The sequence below is a fragment of the Bacillus rossius genome, chromosome 18 (assembly GCF_032445375.1).
Source record: "Bacillus rossius redtenbacheri isolate Brsri chromosome 18, Brsri_v3, whole genome shotgun sequence".
NCBI lineage: Eukaryota > Metazoa > Arthropoda > Insecta > Phasmatodea > Bacillidae > Bacillus > Bacillus rossius.
Window position 1 is genome coordinate 6,876,819 of NC_086345.1, and position 20,357 is coordinate 6,897,175.

General features: G+C 34.9%; 1 protein-coding gene across 1 annotated transcript in view; it reads left to right on the forward strand.

Annotated features, from left to right (window-relative positions):
- Window positions 1-7,355: 7,355 nt before the first annotated feature.
- LOC134541415 (alpha-L-fucosidase-like) overlaps window positions 7,356-20,357 on the forward strand; it is a 29,938-nt gene continuing 16,936 nt past the window's right edge. The window contains exons 1-5 of the mRNA XM_063384855.1: window positions 7,356-7,743; window positions 10,416-10,554; window positions 17,183-17,289; window positions 18,205-18,365; window positions 19,506-19,707. Of these exons, the coding sequence (XP_063240925.1) occupies window positions 7,392-7,743; window positions 10,416-10,554; window positions 17,183-17,289; window positions 18,205-18,365; window positions 19,506-19,707 (961 nt within the window). The 5' untranslated portion in view covers window positions 7,356-7,391. The remainder of the gene's footprint in view (window positions 7,744-10,415; window positions 10,555-17,182; window positions 17,290-18,204; window positions 18,366-19,505; window positions 19,708-20,357) is intronic.

Consider the following 20,357-nt stretch of genomic DNA (forward strand, 5'->3'; position numbering starts at 1 on the left):
GTGTCGGCCCAGACAAAAATTCTGAACAGTATATTTTGTTAAGAAATGTTACAGCTTTCATTTGGTATATGGCTGATGTTCGGCCAATACTTGGTATGAGTCCTGGAGTCGTTTTAATATAAAGTAAGTTTTTGAAATATGTACCTTTTTCGACCTTAAATAATTTTAATAATACTATTAACAAATACTAAGTTTTTAAATTAAATACAAAGCGCCATATCTTTCTTTTAGTATCTTGTAGGTGGATTTTTAAATTTCAGTTTTAAACAGATAAATAAAATAATTTTTTCAGGTCCTGTAATGGGCGGGTGAAGTTATTGCCTGCAAGTAAATCTAAGCGCGCGAACTTGTTGCTGTCCTTCGGCATTGAAACTGTCGGCACAGACAAAAATTCTGAACAGTATATTTTGTTAAGTAAGGTGACAGCTTTCATTTGGTACATGGCTGATGTTCGGCCAATACTTGGTATGAGTCCTGGAGTCGTTTTTATAAAATGCAGGTTTTTGAAATATGTACCTTCTTTGACCTTATATAATTTAAAGAATACTATTAATAAATACTATTTTTTTTAGTTAAATACAAAGCATCTTATCTTGCGTTTAGGACCTTGTAGGTCGAATTTTATATTTCAGTTTTAAACAGAGAAATAAAATGGTTTTTCAGGTCCTGTAATGGGCGGGTGAAGCTATTGCCTGCAAGTAAATCTAAGCGCGCGAACTTGTTGCTGTCCGTCGGCATTAAAACTGTCGGCCCAGACAAAAATTCTGAACAGTATATTTTGTTAAGAAATGTTACAGCTTTCATTTGGTATATGGCTGATATTCGGCCAATACTTAGTATGAGTCCTGGAGTCGTTTTTATAAAATGCAAATTTTTGAAATATGTTCCTTCTTTGACCTTATATAAATTAAAGAATACTATTGATAAATACTATTTTTTTTAGTTAAATACAAAGCATATTATCTTTCGTTTAGGACCTTGTAGTTGTATTTATATATTTCAGTTTTAAACGGAGAAATAAAATGGTTTTTTTTAGGTCCTGTAATGGGCGGGTGAAGCTATTGCCTGTAAGTAAAACTGGGCGCGCGAACTTGTTGCTGTCCGTCGGCATTAAAAGTGTCGGCCCAGACAAAAATTCTGAACAGTATATTTTGTTAAGAAATGTTACAGCTTTCATTTGGTATATGGCTGATATTCGGCCAATACTTGGTATGAGTCCTGGAGTCGTTTTTATAAAATGCAAATTTTTGAAATATGTACCTTCTTTGACCTTATATAAATTAAAGAATACTATTGATAAATACTATTTTTTTAGTTAAATACAAAGCATATTATCTTTCGTTTAGGACCTTGTAGTTGTATTTATATATTTCAGTTTTAAACGGAGAAATAAAATGGTTTTTTTTAGGTCCTGTAATGGGCGGGTGAAGCTATTGCCTGTAAGTAAAACTGGGCGCGCGAACTTGTTGCTGTCCGTCGGCATTAAAAGTGTTGGCCCAGACAAAAATTCTGAACAGTATATTTGTTAAGTAAGGTGACAGCTTTCATTTGGTACATGGCTGATGTTCGGCCAATACTTGGTATGAGTCCTGGAGTCGTTTTTATAAAATGCAGGTTTTTGAAATATGTACCATCTTTGACCTTATATAATTTAAAGAATACTATTAATAAATACTATTTTTTTTAGTTAAATACAAAGCATTTTATCTTGCGTTTAGGACCTTGTAGGTCGAATTTTATATTTCAGTTTTAAACAGAGAAATAAAATGGTTTTTCAGGTCCTGTAATGGGCGGGTGAAGCTATTGCCTGCAAGTAAATCTAAGCGCGCGAACTTGTTGCTGTCCGTCGGCATTAAAACTGTCGGCCCAGACAAAAATTCTGAACAGTATATTTTGTTAAGAAATGTTACAGCTTTCATTTGGTATATGGCTGATATTCGGCCAATACTTGGTATGAGTCCTGGAGTCGTTTTTATAAAATGCAAATTTTTGAAATATGTACCTTCTTTGACCTTATATAAATTAAAGAATACTATTGATAAATACTATTTTTTTTAGTTAAATACAAAGCATATTTTTTTCGTTTAGGACCTTGTAGTTGTATTTATATATTTCAGTTTTAAACGGAGAAATAAAATGGTTTTTTTTAGGTCCTGTAATGGGCGGGTGAAGCTATTGCCTGTAAGTAAAACTGGGCGCGCGAACTTGTTGCTGTCCGTCGGCATTAAAAGTGTCGGCCCAGACAAAAATTCTGAACAGTATATTTTGTTAAGAAATGTTACAGCTTTCATTTGGTATATGGCTGATATTCGGCCAATACTTGGTATGAGTCCTGGAGTCGTTTTTATAAAATGCAAATTTTTGAAATATGTACCTTCTTTGACCTTATATAAATTAAAGAATACTATTGATAAATACTATTTTTTTAGTTAAATACAAAGCATATTATCTTTCGTTTAGGACCTTGTAGTTGTATTTATATATTTCAGTTTTAAACGGAGAAATAAAATGTTTTTTTTTAGGTCCTGTAATGGGCGGGTGAAGCTATTGCCTGTAAGTAAAACTGGGCGCGCGAACTTGTTGCTGTCCGTCGGCATTAAAAGTGTTGGCCCAGACAAAAATTCTGAACAGTATATTTTGTTAAGTAAGGTGACAGCTTTCATTTGGTACATGGCTGATGTTCGGCCAATACTTGGTATGAGTCCTGGAGTCGTTTTAATATAAAGTAAGTTTTTGAAATATGTACCTTTTTCGACCTTAAATAATTTTAATAATACTATTAACAAATACTAAGTTTTTTAATTAAATACAAAGCGCCATATCTTTCTTTTAGTATCTTGTAGGTGGATTTTTAAATTTCAGTTTTAAACAGATAAATAAAATAATTTTTTCAGGTCCTGTAATGGGCGGGTGAAGTTATTGCCTGCAAGTAAATCTAAGCGCGCGAACTTGTTGCTGTCCGTCGGCATTAAAACTGTCGGCACAGACAAAAATTCTGAACAGTATATTTTGTTAAGTAAGGTGACAGCTTTCATTTGGTACATGGCTGATGTTCGGCCAATACTTGGTATGAGTCCTGGAGTCGTTTTTATAAAATGCAGGTTTTTGAAATATGTACCTTCTTTGACCTTATATAATTTAAAGAATACTATTAATAAATACTATTTTTTTTAGTTAAATACAAAGCATCTTATCTTGCGTTTAGGACCTTGTAGGTCGAATTTTATATTTCAGTTTTAAACAGAGAAATAAAATGGTTTTTCAGGTCCTGTAATGGGCGGGTGAAGCTATTGCCTGCAAGTAAATCTAAGCGCGCGAACTTGTTGCTGTCCGTCGGCATTAAAAGTGTCGGCCCAGACAAAAATTCTGAACAGTATATTTTGTTAAGTAAGGTGACAGCTTTTATTTGGTACATGGCTGATGTTCGGCCAATACTTGGTATGAGTCCTGGAGTCGTTTTTATAAAATGCAGGTTTTTGAAATATGTACCTTCTTTGACCTTATATAATTTAAAGAATACTATTAATAAATACTATTTTTTTTAGTTAAATACAAAGCATCTTATCTTGCGTTTTGGACCTTGTAGGTCGAATTTTATATTTCAGTTTTAAACAGAGAAATAAAATGGTTTTTTCAGGTCCTGTAATGGGCGGGTGAAGCTATTGCCTGCAAGTAAATCTAAGCGCGCGAACTTGTTGCTGTCCGTCGGTATTAAAACTGTCGGCCCAGACAAAAATTCTGAACAGTATATTTTGTTAAGAAATGTTACAGCTTTCATTTGGTATATGGCTGATATTCGGCCAATACTTGGTATGAGTCCTGGAGTCGTTTTTATAAAATGCAAATTTTTGAAATATGTACCTTCTTTGACCTTATATAAATTAAAGAATACTATTGATAAATACTATTTTTTTTAGTTAAATACAAAGCATAGTATCTTTCGTTTAGGACCTTGTAGTTGTATTTATATATTTCAGTTTTAAACGGAGAAATAAAATGGTTTTTTTTAGGTCCTCTAATGGGCGGGTGAAGCTATTGCCTGTAAGTAAAACTGGGCGCGCGAACTTGTTGCTGTCCGTCGGCATTAAAAGTGTCGGCCCAGACAAAAATTCTGAACAGTATATTTTGTTAAGTAAGGTGACAGCTTTTATTTGGTACATGGCTGATGTTCGGCCAATACTTGGTATGAGTCCTGGAGTCGTTTTTATAAAATGCAGGTTTTTGAAATATGTACCTTCTTTGATCTTATATAATTTAAAGAATACTATTAATAAATACTATTTTTTTTAGTTAAATACAAAGCATCTTATCTTGCGTTTCGGACCTTGTAGTTGGATTTATATATTTCAGTTTTAAACGGAGAAATAAAATGGTTTTTTTCAGGTCCTGTAATGGGCGGGTGAAGTTATTGCCTGCAAGGAAAACAGGGCGCGCGATCTTGTTGCTGTCCGTCGGAATTAAAAGTGTCGGCCCAGACAAAAATTCTGAACAGTATATTTTGTTAAGAAATGTTACAGCTTTCATTTGGTATATGGCTGATATTCGGCCAATACTTGGTATGAGTCCTGGAGTCGTTTTTATAAAATGCAAATTTTTGAAATATGTACCTTCTTTGACCTTATATAAATTAAAGAATACTATTGATAAATACTATTTTTTTAGTTAAATACAAAGCATATTATCTTTCGTTTAGGACCTTGTAGTTGTATTTATATATTTCAGTTTTAAACGGAGAAATAAAATGGTTTTTTTAGGTCCTGTAATGGGCGGGTGAAGCTATTGCCTGTAAGTAAAACTGGGCGCGCGAACTTGTTGCTGTCCGTCGGCATTAAAAGTGTCGGCCCAGACAAAAATTCTGAACAGTATATTTTGTTAAGAAATGTTACAGCTTTCATTTGGTATATGGCTGATATTCGGCCAATACTTGGTATGAGTCCTGGAGTCGTTTTTATAAAATGCAAATTTTTGAAATATGTACCTTCTTTGACCTTATATAAATTAAAGAATACTATTGATAAATACTATTTTTTTAGTTAAATACAAAGCATATTATCTTTCGTTTAGGACCTTGTAGTTGTATTTATATATTTCAGTTTTAAACGGAGAAATAAAATGGTTTTTTTTAGGTCCTGTAATGGGCGGGTGAAGCTATTGCCTGTAAGTAAAACTGGGCGCGCGAACTTGTTGCTGTCCGTCGGCATTAAAAGTGTTGGCCCAGAAAAAAATTCTGAACGGTATATTTTGTTAAGTAAGGTGACAGCTTTCATTTGGTACATGGCTGATGTTCGGCCAATACTTGGTATGAGTCCTGGAGTCGTTTTAATATAAAGTAAGTTTTTGAAATATGTACCTTTTTCGACCTTAAATAATTTTAATAATACTATTAACAAATACTAAGTTTTTAAATTAAATACAAAGCGCCATATCTTTCGTTTAGTATATTGTAGGTGGATTTTTAAATTTCAGTTTAAAACAGATAAATAAAATGGTTTTTTCAGGTCCTGTAATGGGCGGGTGAAGTTATTGCCTGCAAGTAAAACTGGGCGCGCGATCTTGTTGCTGTCCGTCGGCATTAAAAGTGTCGGCCCAGACAAAAATTCTGAACAGTATATTTTGTTAAGTAAGGTGACAGCTTTCATTTGGTATATGGCTGATGTTCGGCCAATACTTGGTATGAGTTCTGGAGTCATTTTAATATAATGCAAGTTTTTTGAAATATGTAACTTATTTGACCTTAAATAATTTTAATAATATTATTAACAAATACTAAGTTTTTAAATTAAATACAAAGCGCCATATCTTGCGTTTTGGACCTTGTAGGTCGAATTTTATATTTCAGTTTTAAACAGAGAAATAAAATGGTTTTTTCAGGTCCTGTAATGGGCGGGTGAAGCTATTGCCTGCAAGTAAAACTAAGCGCGCGAACTTGTTGCTGTCCGTCGGCATTAAAACTGTCGGCCCAGACAAAAATTCTGAACAGTATATTTTGTTAAGTAAGGTGACAGCTTTCATTTGGTACATGGCTGATGTTCGGCCAATACTTGGTATGAGTCCTGGAGTCGTTTTAATATAAAGTAAGTTTTTGAAATATGTACCTTTTTCGACCTTAAATAATTTTAATAATACTATTAACAAATACTAAGTTTTTAAATTAAATACAAAGCGCCATATCTTTCGTTTAGTATATTGTAGGTGGATTTTTAAATTTCAGTTTTAAACAGATAAATAAAATGGTTTTTTCAGGTCCTGTAATGGGCGGGTGAAGTTATTGCCTGCAAGTAAAACTGGGCGCGCGATCTTGTTGCTGTCCGTCGGCATTAAAAGTGTCGGCCCAGACAAAAATTCTGAACAGTATATTTTGTTAAGTAAGGTGACAGCTTTCATTTGGTATATGGCTGATGTTCGGCCAATACTTGGTATGAGTTCTGGAGTCATTTTAATATAATGCAAGTTTTTTGAAATATGTAACTTATTTGACCTTAAATAATTTTAATAATATTATTAACAAATACTAAGTTTTTAAATTAAATACAAAGCGCCATATCTTGCGTTTTGGACCTTGTAGGTCGAATTTTATATTTCAGTTTTAAACAGAGAAATAAAATGGTTTTTTCAGGTCCTGTAATGGGCGGGTGAAGCTATTGCCTGCAAGTAAAACTAAGCGCGCGAACTTGTTGCTGTCCGTCGGCATTAAAACTGTCGGCCCAGACAAAAATTCTGAACAGTATATTTTGTTAAGTAAGGTGACAGCTTTCATTTGGTACATGGCTGATGTTCGGCCAATACTTGGTATGAGTCCTGGAGTCGTTTTTATAAAATGCAGGTTTTTGAAATATGTACCTTCTTTGATCTTATATAATTTAAAGAATACTATTAATAAATACTATTTTTTTTAGTTAAATACACAGCATCTTATCTTGCGTTTAGGACCTTGTAGTTGGATTTATATATTTCAGTTTTAAACGGAGAAATAAAATGGTTTTTTTCAGGTCCTGTAATGGGCGGGTGAAGTTATTGCCTGCAAGGAAAACAGGGCGCGCGATCTTGTTGCTGTCCGTCGGCATTAAAAGTGTCGGCCCAGACAAAAATTCTGAACAGTATATTTTGTTAAGAAATGTTACAGCTTTCATTTGGTACATGGCTGATGTTCGGCCAATACTTGGTATTGGTCCTGGAGTTGTTATAATATAATGCCAGTTTTTGAAATATATATCATGTTTGACTTTTAAATAATTTTAACATTACGTTTAAAAATGCATTTTTTAAAAATATTATTAACTAGCCTTACGTTTTGCCTTTATGACTTCGTAGTTGTATTTTGGCTTACATTTTGTCTATTTTATTTTTGGGTAAATGTTTTTGAAACGTGAAAACTGTCATGGCCACAATGTATGTGTGTGTATGTTGCTGTTGCTGTCCAAATGCATAATTTTGGCTCCGGTAAACGTGGGTTCTCTGAAAACCCATCTTCTTCGGATCTTTGGATTCACGAAATGTATATTGTGCAATTGAGCTACGTATTAGCTTTCATATTCAGCAACATTTATATAGCCTTGTGTTTATCGAATGATAATTACGTAACCATAAATGCCATCGGAACAAAATATGAACCTACTTGGGAAAGTTTGGACTCGAGGCCTCTTCCTGATTGGTATCAAAATGCCAAAATAGGAATTTTTGTTCATTGGGGTGTATTTTCTGTTCCAAGTTTTGGATCGGAATGGTTCTGGAAAAATTGGAAAGGTAAGCGTCATAAAAATTAAAATTTGTATTTTTTTGTTCTATATTTTCTAATCATTCAGTAAAAGGGCAGTGCGATATTTCAAGTATTTAATGTTTTAATGGTAGGTTAAGTTAGGTTAAGTTAAGCCTAGGCTTGATTTGGAATAGTAGGTGAATAGCATTTAGATATTACAATTGCACACGCATAGGCTTTAAGTTGAATCTACATTTGTACACAGTACGGAAGTTGGAAACATTAAACTGGTGTTTCCTCTCATTTGCTCCTGGAAAAATTTTAAGTTTTAGATGTTTGAATTTTGTGATCTGTTACTTTATTATGCCGTTGTTTAACGAAATCATTTAATGTCTCCATTTAGTTTTTAATCACAATATTTAGTTTTTAATCACAATGAATGATTAACTACATAGCATTGCCTCTCAAATAAAATTAAAATTAATTTCACTTAATATCATTGAAATTCATAGATGGCAAGTGTAACAATCATCAATCAATTCTTAGCTACTATGCGGCTGACATAGTGTCTGCTGATTGGCCATGAACAGAAATCTTTGCACAGCACACAGCACAAAGTTAGAAGTTCCACAATTGTCCGCACTGTGTATGGTTTTTTTTAAACACAAATGTGCCGTTTTCCAATACGTCTCACAGCTACTATCTGTTTGTGTATATTTAACTTTCGTGCATGTACGCTGTGCTTCGCTGTAGCAACTGTAGCCCAGTCCTGAGTTTAGTTTAATTACATTTGAAATACTACAAATACGGCCAGTCGGGTTGGCTACATTAAAAATATTGTAATGTATGAACAGAAGGTTATGTCAGGTCAGCTATATAAATTATTTATTAAATATTTATTACATTTAATTAAAGTAACTTTTTAAAACAAACAAAATTATTATTTTTTTTTTCCAGAATCAGTAAAACGTGAGAAAATCAAACCTCGGGGACATATATTTATAAAATAAATCACCAATTTGCGGAATGTGGAGACACATTAAATAAGTCACCTTCCTAATAAATTACAACCGCTCAGAAACTTTCACATTTTGGTAATTGTCTGCAGTATGGGCGCAATTCCAAATTAAAGACGAACACCTGCAAATGGATTTATTTAGGTCTTTAGTTTATTTCTAACTATAATATAGAGCTCCGTTAGATATTTTCAAGAACTTCTTGTGTAACTAACCATTTTATGTTCGCCTCTGCAGTGACACAGCCCAGATGAATATTTGATGTTATTTTCAGCTTAAAGGATGGTATAAAGTTATTATTATCTGTAGTGTAAATGTACTGACCAAAATGTGTTTTGTGCTTGAATACCGTAGCCGAGACTGTTTTCAATGAGAGACATCCCTGATCCTGATGTCCTATTATGGCTGTACCATTTAACAGAATAATTTGAAACAGTGCAAGGAAGTAGAAATATGCTGTTTTAAATTTTCATCTGCTTGTTATTGGACGCACTCCTGTCCTAGATAACATTACCAAGACACTGCTCCAATTCACCGACGTGCCTGCTGGCTACCATACTGATCCACACTGATTTCCGTGCCCCAATGAAGGTGCTGATGCCCTGCTGATGAACATTCGTCCACCTATCAGTTGTTTGACTTTTTGGCTGTCAAATAAAAAATTTTGGCCTGAAAAAGCTAAGTGCTGTACCCAATACTCAATACATAATCGGGGGGTCACGTACTGATTACAAATTAAAAGAAGGTTAGAAGAAATGCTAGAAATTCTGGAATGTTTGTTTTAAAGGATGAACAAGATTATCAGTGTAGTAGTAACTGACCAACAACCATTAACTTTCGTTTCAGTTTAATATTCTTGAAAATATCTCTTCTTATCAAACAGCAAAATGTATTTTACAACATATACTTTTATATCAAGCTCCTGGCTTTATATAAGGAACTTGAAGTAATCACAAGCTTATGAAAAAAAAAAACAGCAAACAATAGTTACGTACAAACACTAATAATACAGTTATGAACCATCAACATTGCTGTTTTTCTTTACGTTATAAACATTTTTGTTGCAATCAAAACCGATTGTATCTATTTGATTGAAACCATCATCCTGCAATACTCCTCCCTTTGTGTGAACCTTATTACTGTCTTTTATACAGAACATGAAAATTTAGAACACGTAACAATATTACAAATTCCTGAGGACAACCGTACCCTGACAAATTAAACAACAAGCAGTATGCCACTCAAGTTTGTCATTGTGTTCCTAGACTCTTTGCGACCATTCTACACTGAACATCTTTTGCAACAATCTCCACATCGCTACGTATGATATTAACTGAGCCATGTTTACTTCCAAAATTTTACTTCCAAAATTCTTAAAGTAAATGTAATCATCATCTCACTCTTCAATCGCCATCTCAAACCTTTACATACCAATTGAAAATCAGGACCACATCATTATAAAAAAATGTTGCATGTGCACATTAAACGTACTATGCAGTCTGCATTCAACTGTGTGCTAAAACCCGCTAGGGATGAGCAACCAAGAATACTCAAATTACTAAAGGCCTTTTTCTCTAATATAACTCCCAAAATATCGAAGCGACAGCAGATTACTTTATCTCAATACCCCTGGTCCGGACGCGAAGGTTAATAAAACTTTTACTGTACTTTGTTGAGAGTGATGTCATGTGGTGTGCTTTCAGACAATACGAGTGCTTACGTGGAGTTCATGGAGAGGAACTATCCTCCAGGATTCACGTACCAGGACTTTGCCCCTCAGTTCACCGCGGAGTTCTTCGATCCTGACGAGTGGGCGGAGATATTCGAGAATTCTGGGGCGAGGTAGGCTAGCTGTAATTGGTTCGCTTTTGGAATGTCTCATTCGGAAGGTCTCCTCAATGTCTCCTTTTCGCTTCTCGCTCATGTATCGAAACAAACATTGACATGGGTCTCATGTTCTAGACATGTGTGAGTCCTGCAAATTTTTACATAGAAAAAATTGTAATTGATACACTGATATGTAAATACTAGGTACTAATTACTGTTAGCAGGATTGTTAGTGCAGCTTTATCGGATGCAACTGATTATTTTGTACCAATTATGAAGCAATTTGTAAAATGATGAGGCACCTGAAAAAAAAAGTTCAAGCAAATTGTTAGCATGAAGATTTTATAATTACAAAATACTCTTTAAGTTCTTATTTCAGTGCTTCAAATTTAATATTTATTCGCACTAAACAAAAATTAGAATTTGTGTTTTATTTACATATTTTTCCAACGTATAGGTAGATTGTTTCATATTAATTTAACTTCACATATTGTAAAGGCTGGTTCACACGAGGCAAGCAGTGTCCCTGTTAGAGTACAGTGGTCAGAATACCAAGTACAGCACAGCGTAGTGTGACATGCACTTTTCTTTGCGATACTGAACTAGTTGTGATGTTGTGCCTGGATCAAGCACAGAGGTGTCGTGAACTGAGGACATATCCCCAGGGGCCCAAGTGGAGGCGGAAGGACAAGAGAGACAGGGGGAAAGGGGAGGAGAGCATGCACTGGGAGCGGGAGCAGATATGCGTGTGTAGGCAGGAACTGTCTCGGAACACAATGCCTGTGTCAACCGGGCGTGACCAAGGCGCGGGATTACGGACACTACGACGCGTGCACAGGCCAACAGCTCTGTATGTGACACACTGCCAGCACCGCAAGGAGAAATGTGGTAGTAGTATGATTAGGGGGCTCCTGTGTGTGGCTTCTGGCTGAGGTGCCAGTTGCTGACCGCCATCTTGGATTGTGACGTCATGGCAGCCATCTTGGATGACATTGACCTTCAAAATTCCTCAAAAATGATTAATAATTCCTAAAAAAAAATCTCCCTATTTTAAGGGAAAAATTCCAATTTTTGAGGGAAAATTTCCTGGTTTAATCATCAAAAATTCAGAATTCAAAAAACTTCAAAATACTTTTACCTTAGAAAGAACCGAAATTCCTCAAAGAGGCTTAAATTACCCAACAAAAAGTTGCACCAAGTGTCTGTTGGCTATCTTGGATGACCTTGATGATAGAATTAAATTTCTTTAATTTTTGACCAAAAAATTTTGAAAAAATTCCAAAAAATATTTTAAAAAAATTGCTTACTTCAAATGTTTAATTACTTAATCAATTTCGGTCCTCAGTTTGATTGCCGGCAAGAGTAAAAATGTAATTGATTAAATAAAAAATATTAAAAAGAGACTTAATAAAAATTTAAAAAAAAATAAAAATTTCTTACATCACACCTGCCATTTTCAATTTTGACCTAACCGCTGCAATTTCCATTACAGTCGCCATCTTGCTAATCCATGATTTTTATGCTAGATAGTCGGAAAAAAATATTAAAATTAATAAAAAAAATCATATAAAACACTTCGCCATCTTGGTTTATGACCTCATGACCGCCATTTTGAAAATCCATAATTATTATCAAATTTTAATGGGGAAAAAATGTAAAATTTATAAATAATTTCATTAATTAAAATTTAATAAAATATTATTTAAAAAACGCACTTACGTAATGAAGTCTGTGGTTCGAACCTGGAAAGGGCAAAAAAAAAAATGACGACACAACCTTCTTCCACGGAAGCTGCTGGCAGATTGACCTCCCGATCTTGTTTTCGTCTGCTGGAGGCCACCATTTGTTTTTGTCTGCAAGAGTGCGATACCATCATATTAGTTTAAGTTTTACTTGCTAGAGTACAATAATAATTTATTATTACTGTTGCACCCGCCATCTTGAAATTTGGGCGCTATCTTGGAAATTCGTACTTATTATCATATATATTGGAAAAAATTAAAAAAAAAAAAAACTTACAAAAACACTTATTAAAATAATGATAGATTCAATCGGTTCCTGTCTTGGTTCAGTACTTGGTCACTGCAAAAAAGGTAATTAAATTATAAATAACACAAATGTGACAGGTTCGAGAAATAAAATACAAGTTCTTTAACAAACATAAAATTTACTAAATAAATTCTTCGAATACAAACAAGTAAATTACTAACAAGAACGTGCTCATTGTTAAAATTTGATTCATTATTGGCTCGCCCATGAATCTAATGAGCAGCCATCATAACAATTAAGACCATTACGTAATTATTCCTCACAGAGGGTGCTTAGTGAAACTTAAGAAGAAAGGGACGGTTAATTAAATAATTTAAGACAAGCTGCACACCGTTCTGAAATATGTTAGGATCTACATAATCTGCAACAGCGTGTTAATTTGCGTAAAAATTAGAATTTTGGTCGATAGAATAGTGACGTGTTCTCGATACTCAAATACTATTAAAAACGTAAAGTTCTGCCTCAATCTTATTGGAATAAGATGGGAGTTGTTACTGTACCACACGAATTAGCCACATGTATTACTCAAACCAAAATTTATGGAAGTTACATCCTTAACCTGCCCAAAATATATTTGGCAAGACTGCATTCTATATTTTTACTTCCTATCTAAAACGACAACACTATGACATTTATATGTTTGACTGGACAGAAGCTTCAACAAGAGAGATACAATTGGCACCATATAAATTGGCTAGTTATTTACGAAATTTCAATGGTTTCCTACAAGAATTTGAGAATTATCCATTTATGTACCTACAAGAATTAAAAAAAAATAAAAAAAAGTTTGCCGGAGTTAACTTCTTACTCTTTGGTGACATTACGCAACTGCCTCCTGTCAAAGACGTGAAAACCTTGGAAGAACTAGAATTATCTGATTTAGAATCAAATAAATTATTAGTAGGCCTCACTACGAAAGAGCATTGTCAGGAACGATACCATTGCAAAGTCTAACTTTGACCTATAATTGACATTATATAATTATAAAATGTTACCCTTTTTACTTATAACATATATTAAATTTACATAATCCACACACAATTAATCAATGCTGTTATTTATGCTTAAGAGTTCCGATGTGTTCTTATTAGTTTTATGTTAAGGTACCTATAGTATTGTCATAATATCCATAATAACTCAGTCTACACATTCGTGCTGTTTGTCGTTAACCTTCAAAAGTCTAGTCCATCATCTCCTTGACCATAGTTAGGTACCCACCTTGTTTTGGGATTGTCATAAACCTAACAAATGTCAATCACTATACATTTATATTTGATTTTGAGGAGTTCCCTGGTGTATCTTTGAAGTACAAGGTCCAAAAACATATACATTAAAATGGGACCACCTTGAAGCTATATTGAACCCAACACAAAAAGAATAATTAAAATCGGTTTATAAACAAAGAAGTTATGCTCAAACATACATAAATAAAACATATATATATATACACACACACGCACGTGCACACACACACACAGATGAATTGAGAACCTCCTTTTTTGAATAGTTCATTGGATTATAAAAGTATTCTGTATGAAAAAGTTTTTCAGTGCACTTTCATTCAATGATACAATTTTTTTTTGTAATACCTATATCTGTTAATTTTGTGTTTGTTAATTCTTCAAATAGATATGCAGAATAGGAATAATTATCTCAGTACTTTTTATACTAACAGATTACCTAAAACGGTGTGTGTGTATGTGTGTGTGTCTATATATATATGTATATATATATATGAGCTCATGGAGATATCATGATCTCTAGCACAGAGTTTAGTAATTAATGTCACAAATGTTTGTGCTCATAGAAAAAACTTTCCACTTTGATGCTCACTGATAGAGTGACAGTTTATCTTTGCCTTTGAGATAAGGTACACAGTGCACCGGCAACAAACAAGCTTTGATTCGAAGGTTCTGGATCGGGTAAAAGGCAGAGTATGTTTGTGTTAACAAGGCAGGATAAGCTGGATGCTCGCTGGTGCTTCTTGCGTAGTATTGTCTCTAAGCGCAAGGCTATGTCTTCGCTTCATGCATAGGGCAGCAATGAGATTTGAGCAACAACCATAACATTATTTGGCGGAGAAACAAAGCTAATAGTGTCATGCAAGTCCCTTGAGTTTTTTTCCAATATCGGTACCAGATGTTTCATGCCAAAAAATTCTGAAAGCACACATTTTAGCCTGTTTCACTCTCCCAAAAATAGAATGTTAAAATAGTATGTGGAAACAGGACCACTGGGATTATCTTTGAAAGATTTGTGCAATGGGAGTGCATGACTTGATGTAAGCTTTTGGACATACGCCATTGCAAAGCACACATATGTCTGTAGAAGAAAACTACAAAAAAACCTAAAAGACAAAAACACAAATTATTATTGTTATTTTTTTTGCTTAATTGTTTTTGTTTGCTATACTTTTATATAAACACATAATCATCTTTGCATTGATAAATCTTATCAGTCTGCAACTTTTGCAAAGATAAGCTTTAATTTGTAGCTGCACTCAACATTGCCGAAGATAAGGAATACCATGTGGTGTTTTAAAGGCTTCACTTTATGAAGACATAATATATTATTTTAATTATCTAAATATTTAGTTATTTAATGAAATAAATCTGACTGAATGTATGTGCCAGGTTTACTTAATAAACTATAATAGGAAATCAACAATAACTTTTAATAACCAGATAATATAATTTAAAACAAAGTCTTGTTATGTGATAATGATGAAGTGTTTTTTTGCCAATAATCTTTAAGTAACTATCCTTAACAACTTCAATACAAGATTATCACAAATGATTGACACCTCTAATTAATATTAGTTGACAACCCAAAACTATCAATACATGTACCCTTTATACAATCGTGTCAATTTGGTTATTATCTTATTGATATATTTTAAGAGTATCTACTTAAGATGACAACTGCAGTCTTAATGTTCTGGGACTAAATCAAATGTTTAAATTACTTATGTTACAAACATTTACTTGTTAAAATGCTATTTAAAAGTGTCATCAACAAAACCAAAACTTAATTGATGTCAGAAAAAATACGACTTTAATTGCTGATTACACCATTACGGTCACATGACGCTTTCCTTATGATCCTAATGCTTTCCTTATGATCCTAATGTTTTCCTTATGATCCTAATCTTGCCAGTGTGTAACTAAGCCATGCCAATGTGTACTTTTGAAATATGGTGTCCAAAGGTCACGAAGGTGGCGAAAATTAATGAAATTGAAGGACTGGTCATGAAAAAGCCCTGAAAAAACAACAGTGCAGGAAGCCACAAAACGTTAATTCATAGCAGCCTTTTTCCAATTTGTATTGTGCGTGGGGGTTCCCTGTCACCGGCTAGACTGAAGTTCATCACGGCCCGGTTTGTGGTCGGGCGACAACTGTATGGCTCTGGCAGCATACGCGTGGATGTAAAAACATTTGGTCCATTACTCTCCATAGCCACAACTTAACTTGTCATAGCTGATGTTTGTACAACAGTCGATAGCCTAGTCAGACCTGTGCGCGTTTCTTCCCCCCTTGTATGGCTAACTGAAGGCCTCAGTACATCTGTTGTTTATAGAGTTGAAGCAGACTTAACGTGGCGATTTCGTGCTAACTGAAATTTACAGACGTGCTTTTCAAGACTGGGGCAGTAAAATTAACGTTGCACTAAGTGAATTTGCGTAATTTGAAGACTTGCTAAGTGAGGGATGGGTGTACTTTTAAGCTATCATTAGTTTACGCACGCAGGTGTGTGGAACTCATTCTTGATCTCCTGTTTGCATTGTGTATTTTGCTTAGTCATAGAAATTTTCTACCACTCTTTTGTGGGCGATCATTCCTTGTTTTTGCCTTGAAGGCAATTTGCGTTCCGTCCAGTGTAAGGGCGACTGGTTTCTAAGGCCCCTTGTTCATTGTGTTTAGTAGGAGCATTTGATTGTCCCTGTCTAGTGTTTGCTTGTTACTGTCGTGTAGCTCATGAGCAAATATTATCTCTCTATTGTAATATTTTTTTTCTGTAGCAAGGAAATTGTTTGAATGTTGCTCAATCATATGTGTATTATGGAAAGTTGCATGTGACTTCTTGGCAGGTCATTTGAAGTGGCTTTCAAAGCCCTTAGATTTTTTTGTAAACACTTTTTTTTGTTTATGCTCGTATACCGTTTAAGTATTGAGAAAGTGGTCTTCTAGAATTTAACTTAACTTTAAGCATTAGTTTTTGTCCTATATTCACTTTGTAATCAAGTTCCAAATGCTTTATATTGCCATTGTACCAGCATGTCATGAAATTTATGACAGATGTGTGGACAAAATAAAATGTGTGTATTTCGTAACAGGTTTATATGAATCATTTGAGGGTTCTTTAGTGAGCAGATATAAACACAAAACAGTGACAGCTGTTCTTCCTTCCCTAGAGAAGATTCCTATAGTTTTACTACTTTGCTTAGCACTTTTTCTCAGTAGACAGGCTTAAATGCATACATAAATGCCCCTTTAATTGTGGTCATAAGATCTACATGTTATTTTTAATACGTGTATCAAACTGTCTTGTAGTATTTATGAAACAGTGATTTATATATTTGAAATTGTGTTGCAGATATGTGGTCCTGACAAGTAAGCATCATGAAGGCTATACATTATGGCCTTCAGCTTTTTCCTTCAGTTGGAATGCAATGGATGTTGGGCCAAAACGTGATCTTTTAGGTAAGTTTTATAGGAAAGAAAATATTTCATTTATTAATAAGTTGAAAATTTTTCGGAGAGCAAATTTTGTTTTGTTTAAAGTTTATTTTGTAACATCTTAGCATAATTCCCACCCCACTGCTACTAATAACACTGTACCTGAGAGTGTGGTATGTCACTGATGTTTTCTTCATGTTTCATAATTAATTTATACTCAGGTTTCTTCTGTTGTGCATAGGAATTTAAGGTATTTTGTTTGTGCTTAAATATCAATTATTATTTTTGGTTTGGTTTTACACAAAGTTTAATGTTAATTTTTTATTATTTTCTCTATTTTGCTTGGACCGTTAAGATTAACTTAATATATTAATAACATTGTACAATTTTGAAGCATATTCTGGTTAGTGAGGCTGTACATTTTAAAAGGTTAAAAAGAAAGGAAAAGAGAGACGGGACATGGGTGCGACACACTGTCGCCAGTGAGTTAGTGCGTTGTTGGGAAAACCCAGTGCGTAGGCGCAGCAATGAACTAGAACTTAGCTGGGCGCAACCTTACCAACCCATTAGAACCAACCTTGAGGTGGTCTGATGTGTCTTTCCAGACTTTCAGAGAACAATGTTTTTTCCAACATTATTACGTTAATGGTCATATTTCTGGTTCTGTTATGTGATTGGTTAGTTGATCCGCGGGTTTGCTTCCCTTTGTTTTCAACTTTGTAAGGGAAGACAAGATTTTCAGGTTTATTTACACATATTTGGTTTTCTTTATTTGACACTAATACTGTTTTATTTAGATAGCAGTTGTACCTTAAAATTGTTTAGTAAAATTGGGCATAAGTGTTCTTTACCTACAGTGTACAAACCTTACTCTTGAAGTAGAGTTATAAATTTTGTTAGTTGACCACAATAATATAACATTTGATTTTTTCTTTTCAGGAGACCTTATGAAATCAATTCGTTATAAAACAAGTTTGAAGTTTGGTTTGTATCACTCACTGTACGAGTGGTACAATCCCCTCTACTTGCAGGATAAGGCGTCTGGCTTTTTGTCGCAAATTTTCGCCAAAGACAAGACAATGCCCGAACTCTACGAACTGGTGAGTTCACTGCTTTCTTGGCCGTAGTTCTACATAGCTTCTTACAGTGGCTAGCTAGATATTAGTTTGTTGTACTGGGATTACAATTTTGCTTTGAAGTTGAAGTCTTAGTTACTGAAGTTTACTTTAGAAAAATTAAGGTACTAATCTAAAATTCAAGAGTTTGCCTAGTGGTTGTATTCATGTGATTTGATGGTAATGGGTACATACTATTTGGTTATCTACATGTTATAGTTTTATATTATTTTTTTCCTGATTTCATATGTTATAATCACAGTGGTCATTATTGGTGTATTAATCTTGCATTTTAAATATGTTGGATACCTGTACCAGTACCCACACAATCACTTCGACCACACACATTGACTCCAGTGGTACGGACAGTACTGCGATGAAATAATTTATAGCGGCCTGCTGCAACAGTGAAGTGTGGTGAGCAGACAAGTTGCTATTTTGAATTTTGAATTTTTGATGGTTGTTTGCGATTAAGTGATATCAGTTGCCAGGGAATATTTTTTACCAAACCTGGTACGGTCAGGGAATTTTCCATCACAAACTTGCTAGTGTGAAGTGTTTGCACTCCCGGACTAAGGGTTTTCTTTATGTGTTTTTTTTGTACCTGGAAGGTGTTTTTATTTGTTGGGAAATTTGGTGGAGTAAGATGTGGTGCAAGAGAATTTAGATTGAGAAGGTTGGTGTGGCCAGACGTGTTTTTGGTTTGTTTTGTTTGTTTTTTTTTAAAAAAAAAAAGAGAGAGAGATAACAATGGTGGTGGAGAGTGATGAAGAAGCTTGGGTTTGTGTTCCGTTGTGAATAAAAATAAAAAAAGGTCTTTGGAACTTAAAACCTGAGCATTTTGTCATTTGTGAGTGGTATCGTAAGGTGTTACTACGAGCAACGAAATAACAAAAAGGAGGAAAAGGAAAACGGCGTCAAGGAGCTGGTACTATAGCGATGCTAGGAATCACAAATGTTTCTTTGTTTGCGTTTGCGGTCGGGCTGAAACAAAGAACATCACCAACCCAAGGCTCGACTTGAATGATCCCGAAGCATTACACTAGCCACCCTGATTCAGTACAGCCGCTGCAGGTAGTATAGAAGCAGTGGAGTGAGAGGGTGGCGCGGTGTGGGGTCGCGCAGGTGAACACGTACCAGCCGGAGGTGATCTGGTCGGACGGGGACTGGGAGGCCCCCGACAGCTACTGGAACTCCACCGAGTTCGTCGCCTGGCTCTACAACGAGAGTCCCGTGCGGGACACGGTGGTGGTGAACGACCGCTGGGGCAAGGACGTGCCCTGCAAGCACGGCGACTTCTACACCTGCACGGACCGCTACAACCCGGGTGCGTTATTCCCCTCTATCCGCACGTCGTCAGCACTGGGTGTGAACCAACAGTCGTGACCATTACTGGTTCCAACTGTGTCGTAGAGAAACCACAGGAATGAACAAGAATGATGAATAAACAAGCCAAAATCTGCCAATGTGACAGCATCAGAAGGAATTCAGTGGATGGAATTAGTTGGAAAAAAATATCGCACCACAGACAAACAGTAGGCTCACGACAATAAGTGACATTTAGAGTTAAACGACAACCTAGGACAACACAATGAGAAACAGATGAATGCAGTGATAGTGCAAAACAGATGTCTGGACATGATGACAGCACAGCGACGCATAGGGGAAAAAACCAGCGATGAAACCAAACAAATATTCTGAACAACAACGATGACACAAACGAACACAGTACATTTTTGCGATGTTTCAGGAACTGTGTTTCTTTCTTGTTCATTCTTGTGGTTTTTCTGTGACGTACAGTGTGGACCAGTAATGACGTATGTCCGTGGGACATAGTTTATAACTTAAGATAAGAATGCCTTCAAAATCTAGGTAGTTATTGCTTTGTCTCCTATTGCATTTGGTTTATCTGACACTTTTTCATTTCTGCCATGTTATTGTTTGTCAGATTGTTTTTGATCGTTTGTCAGTGGTTCT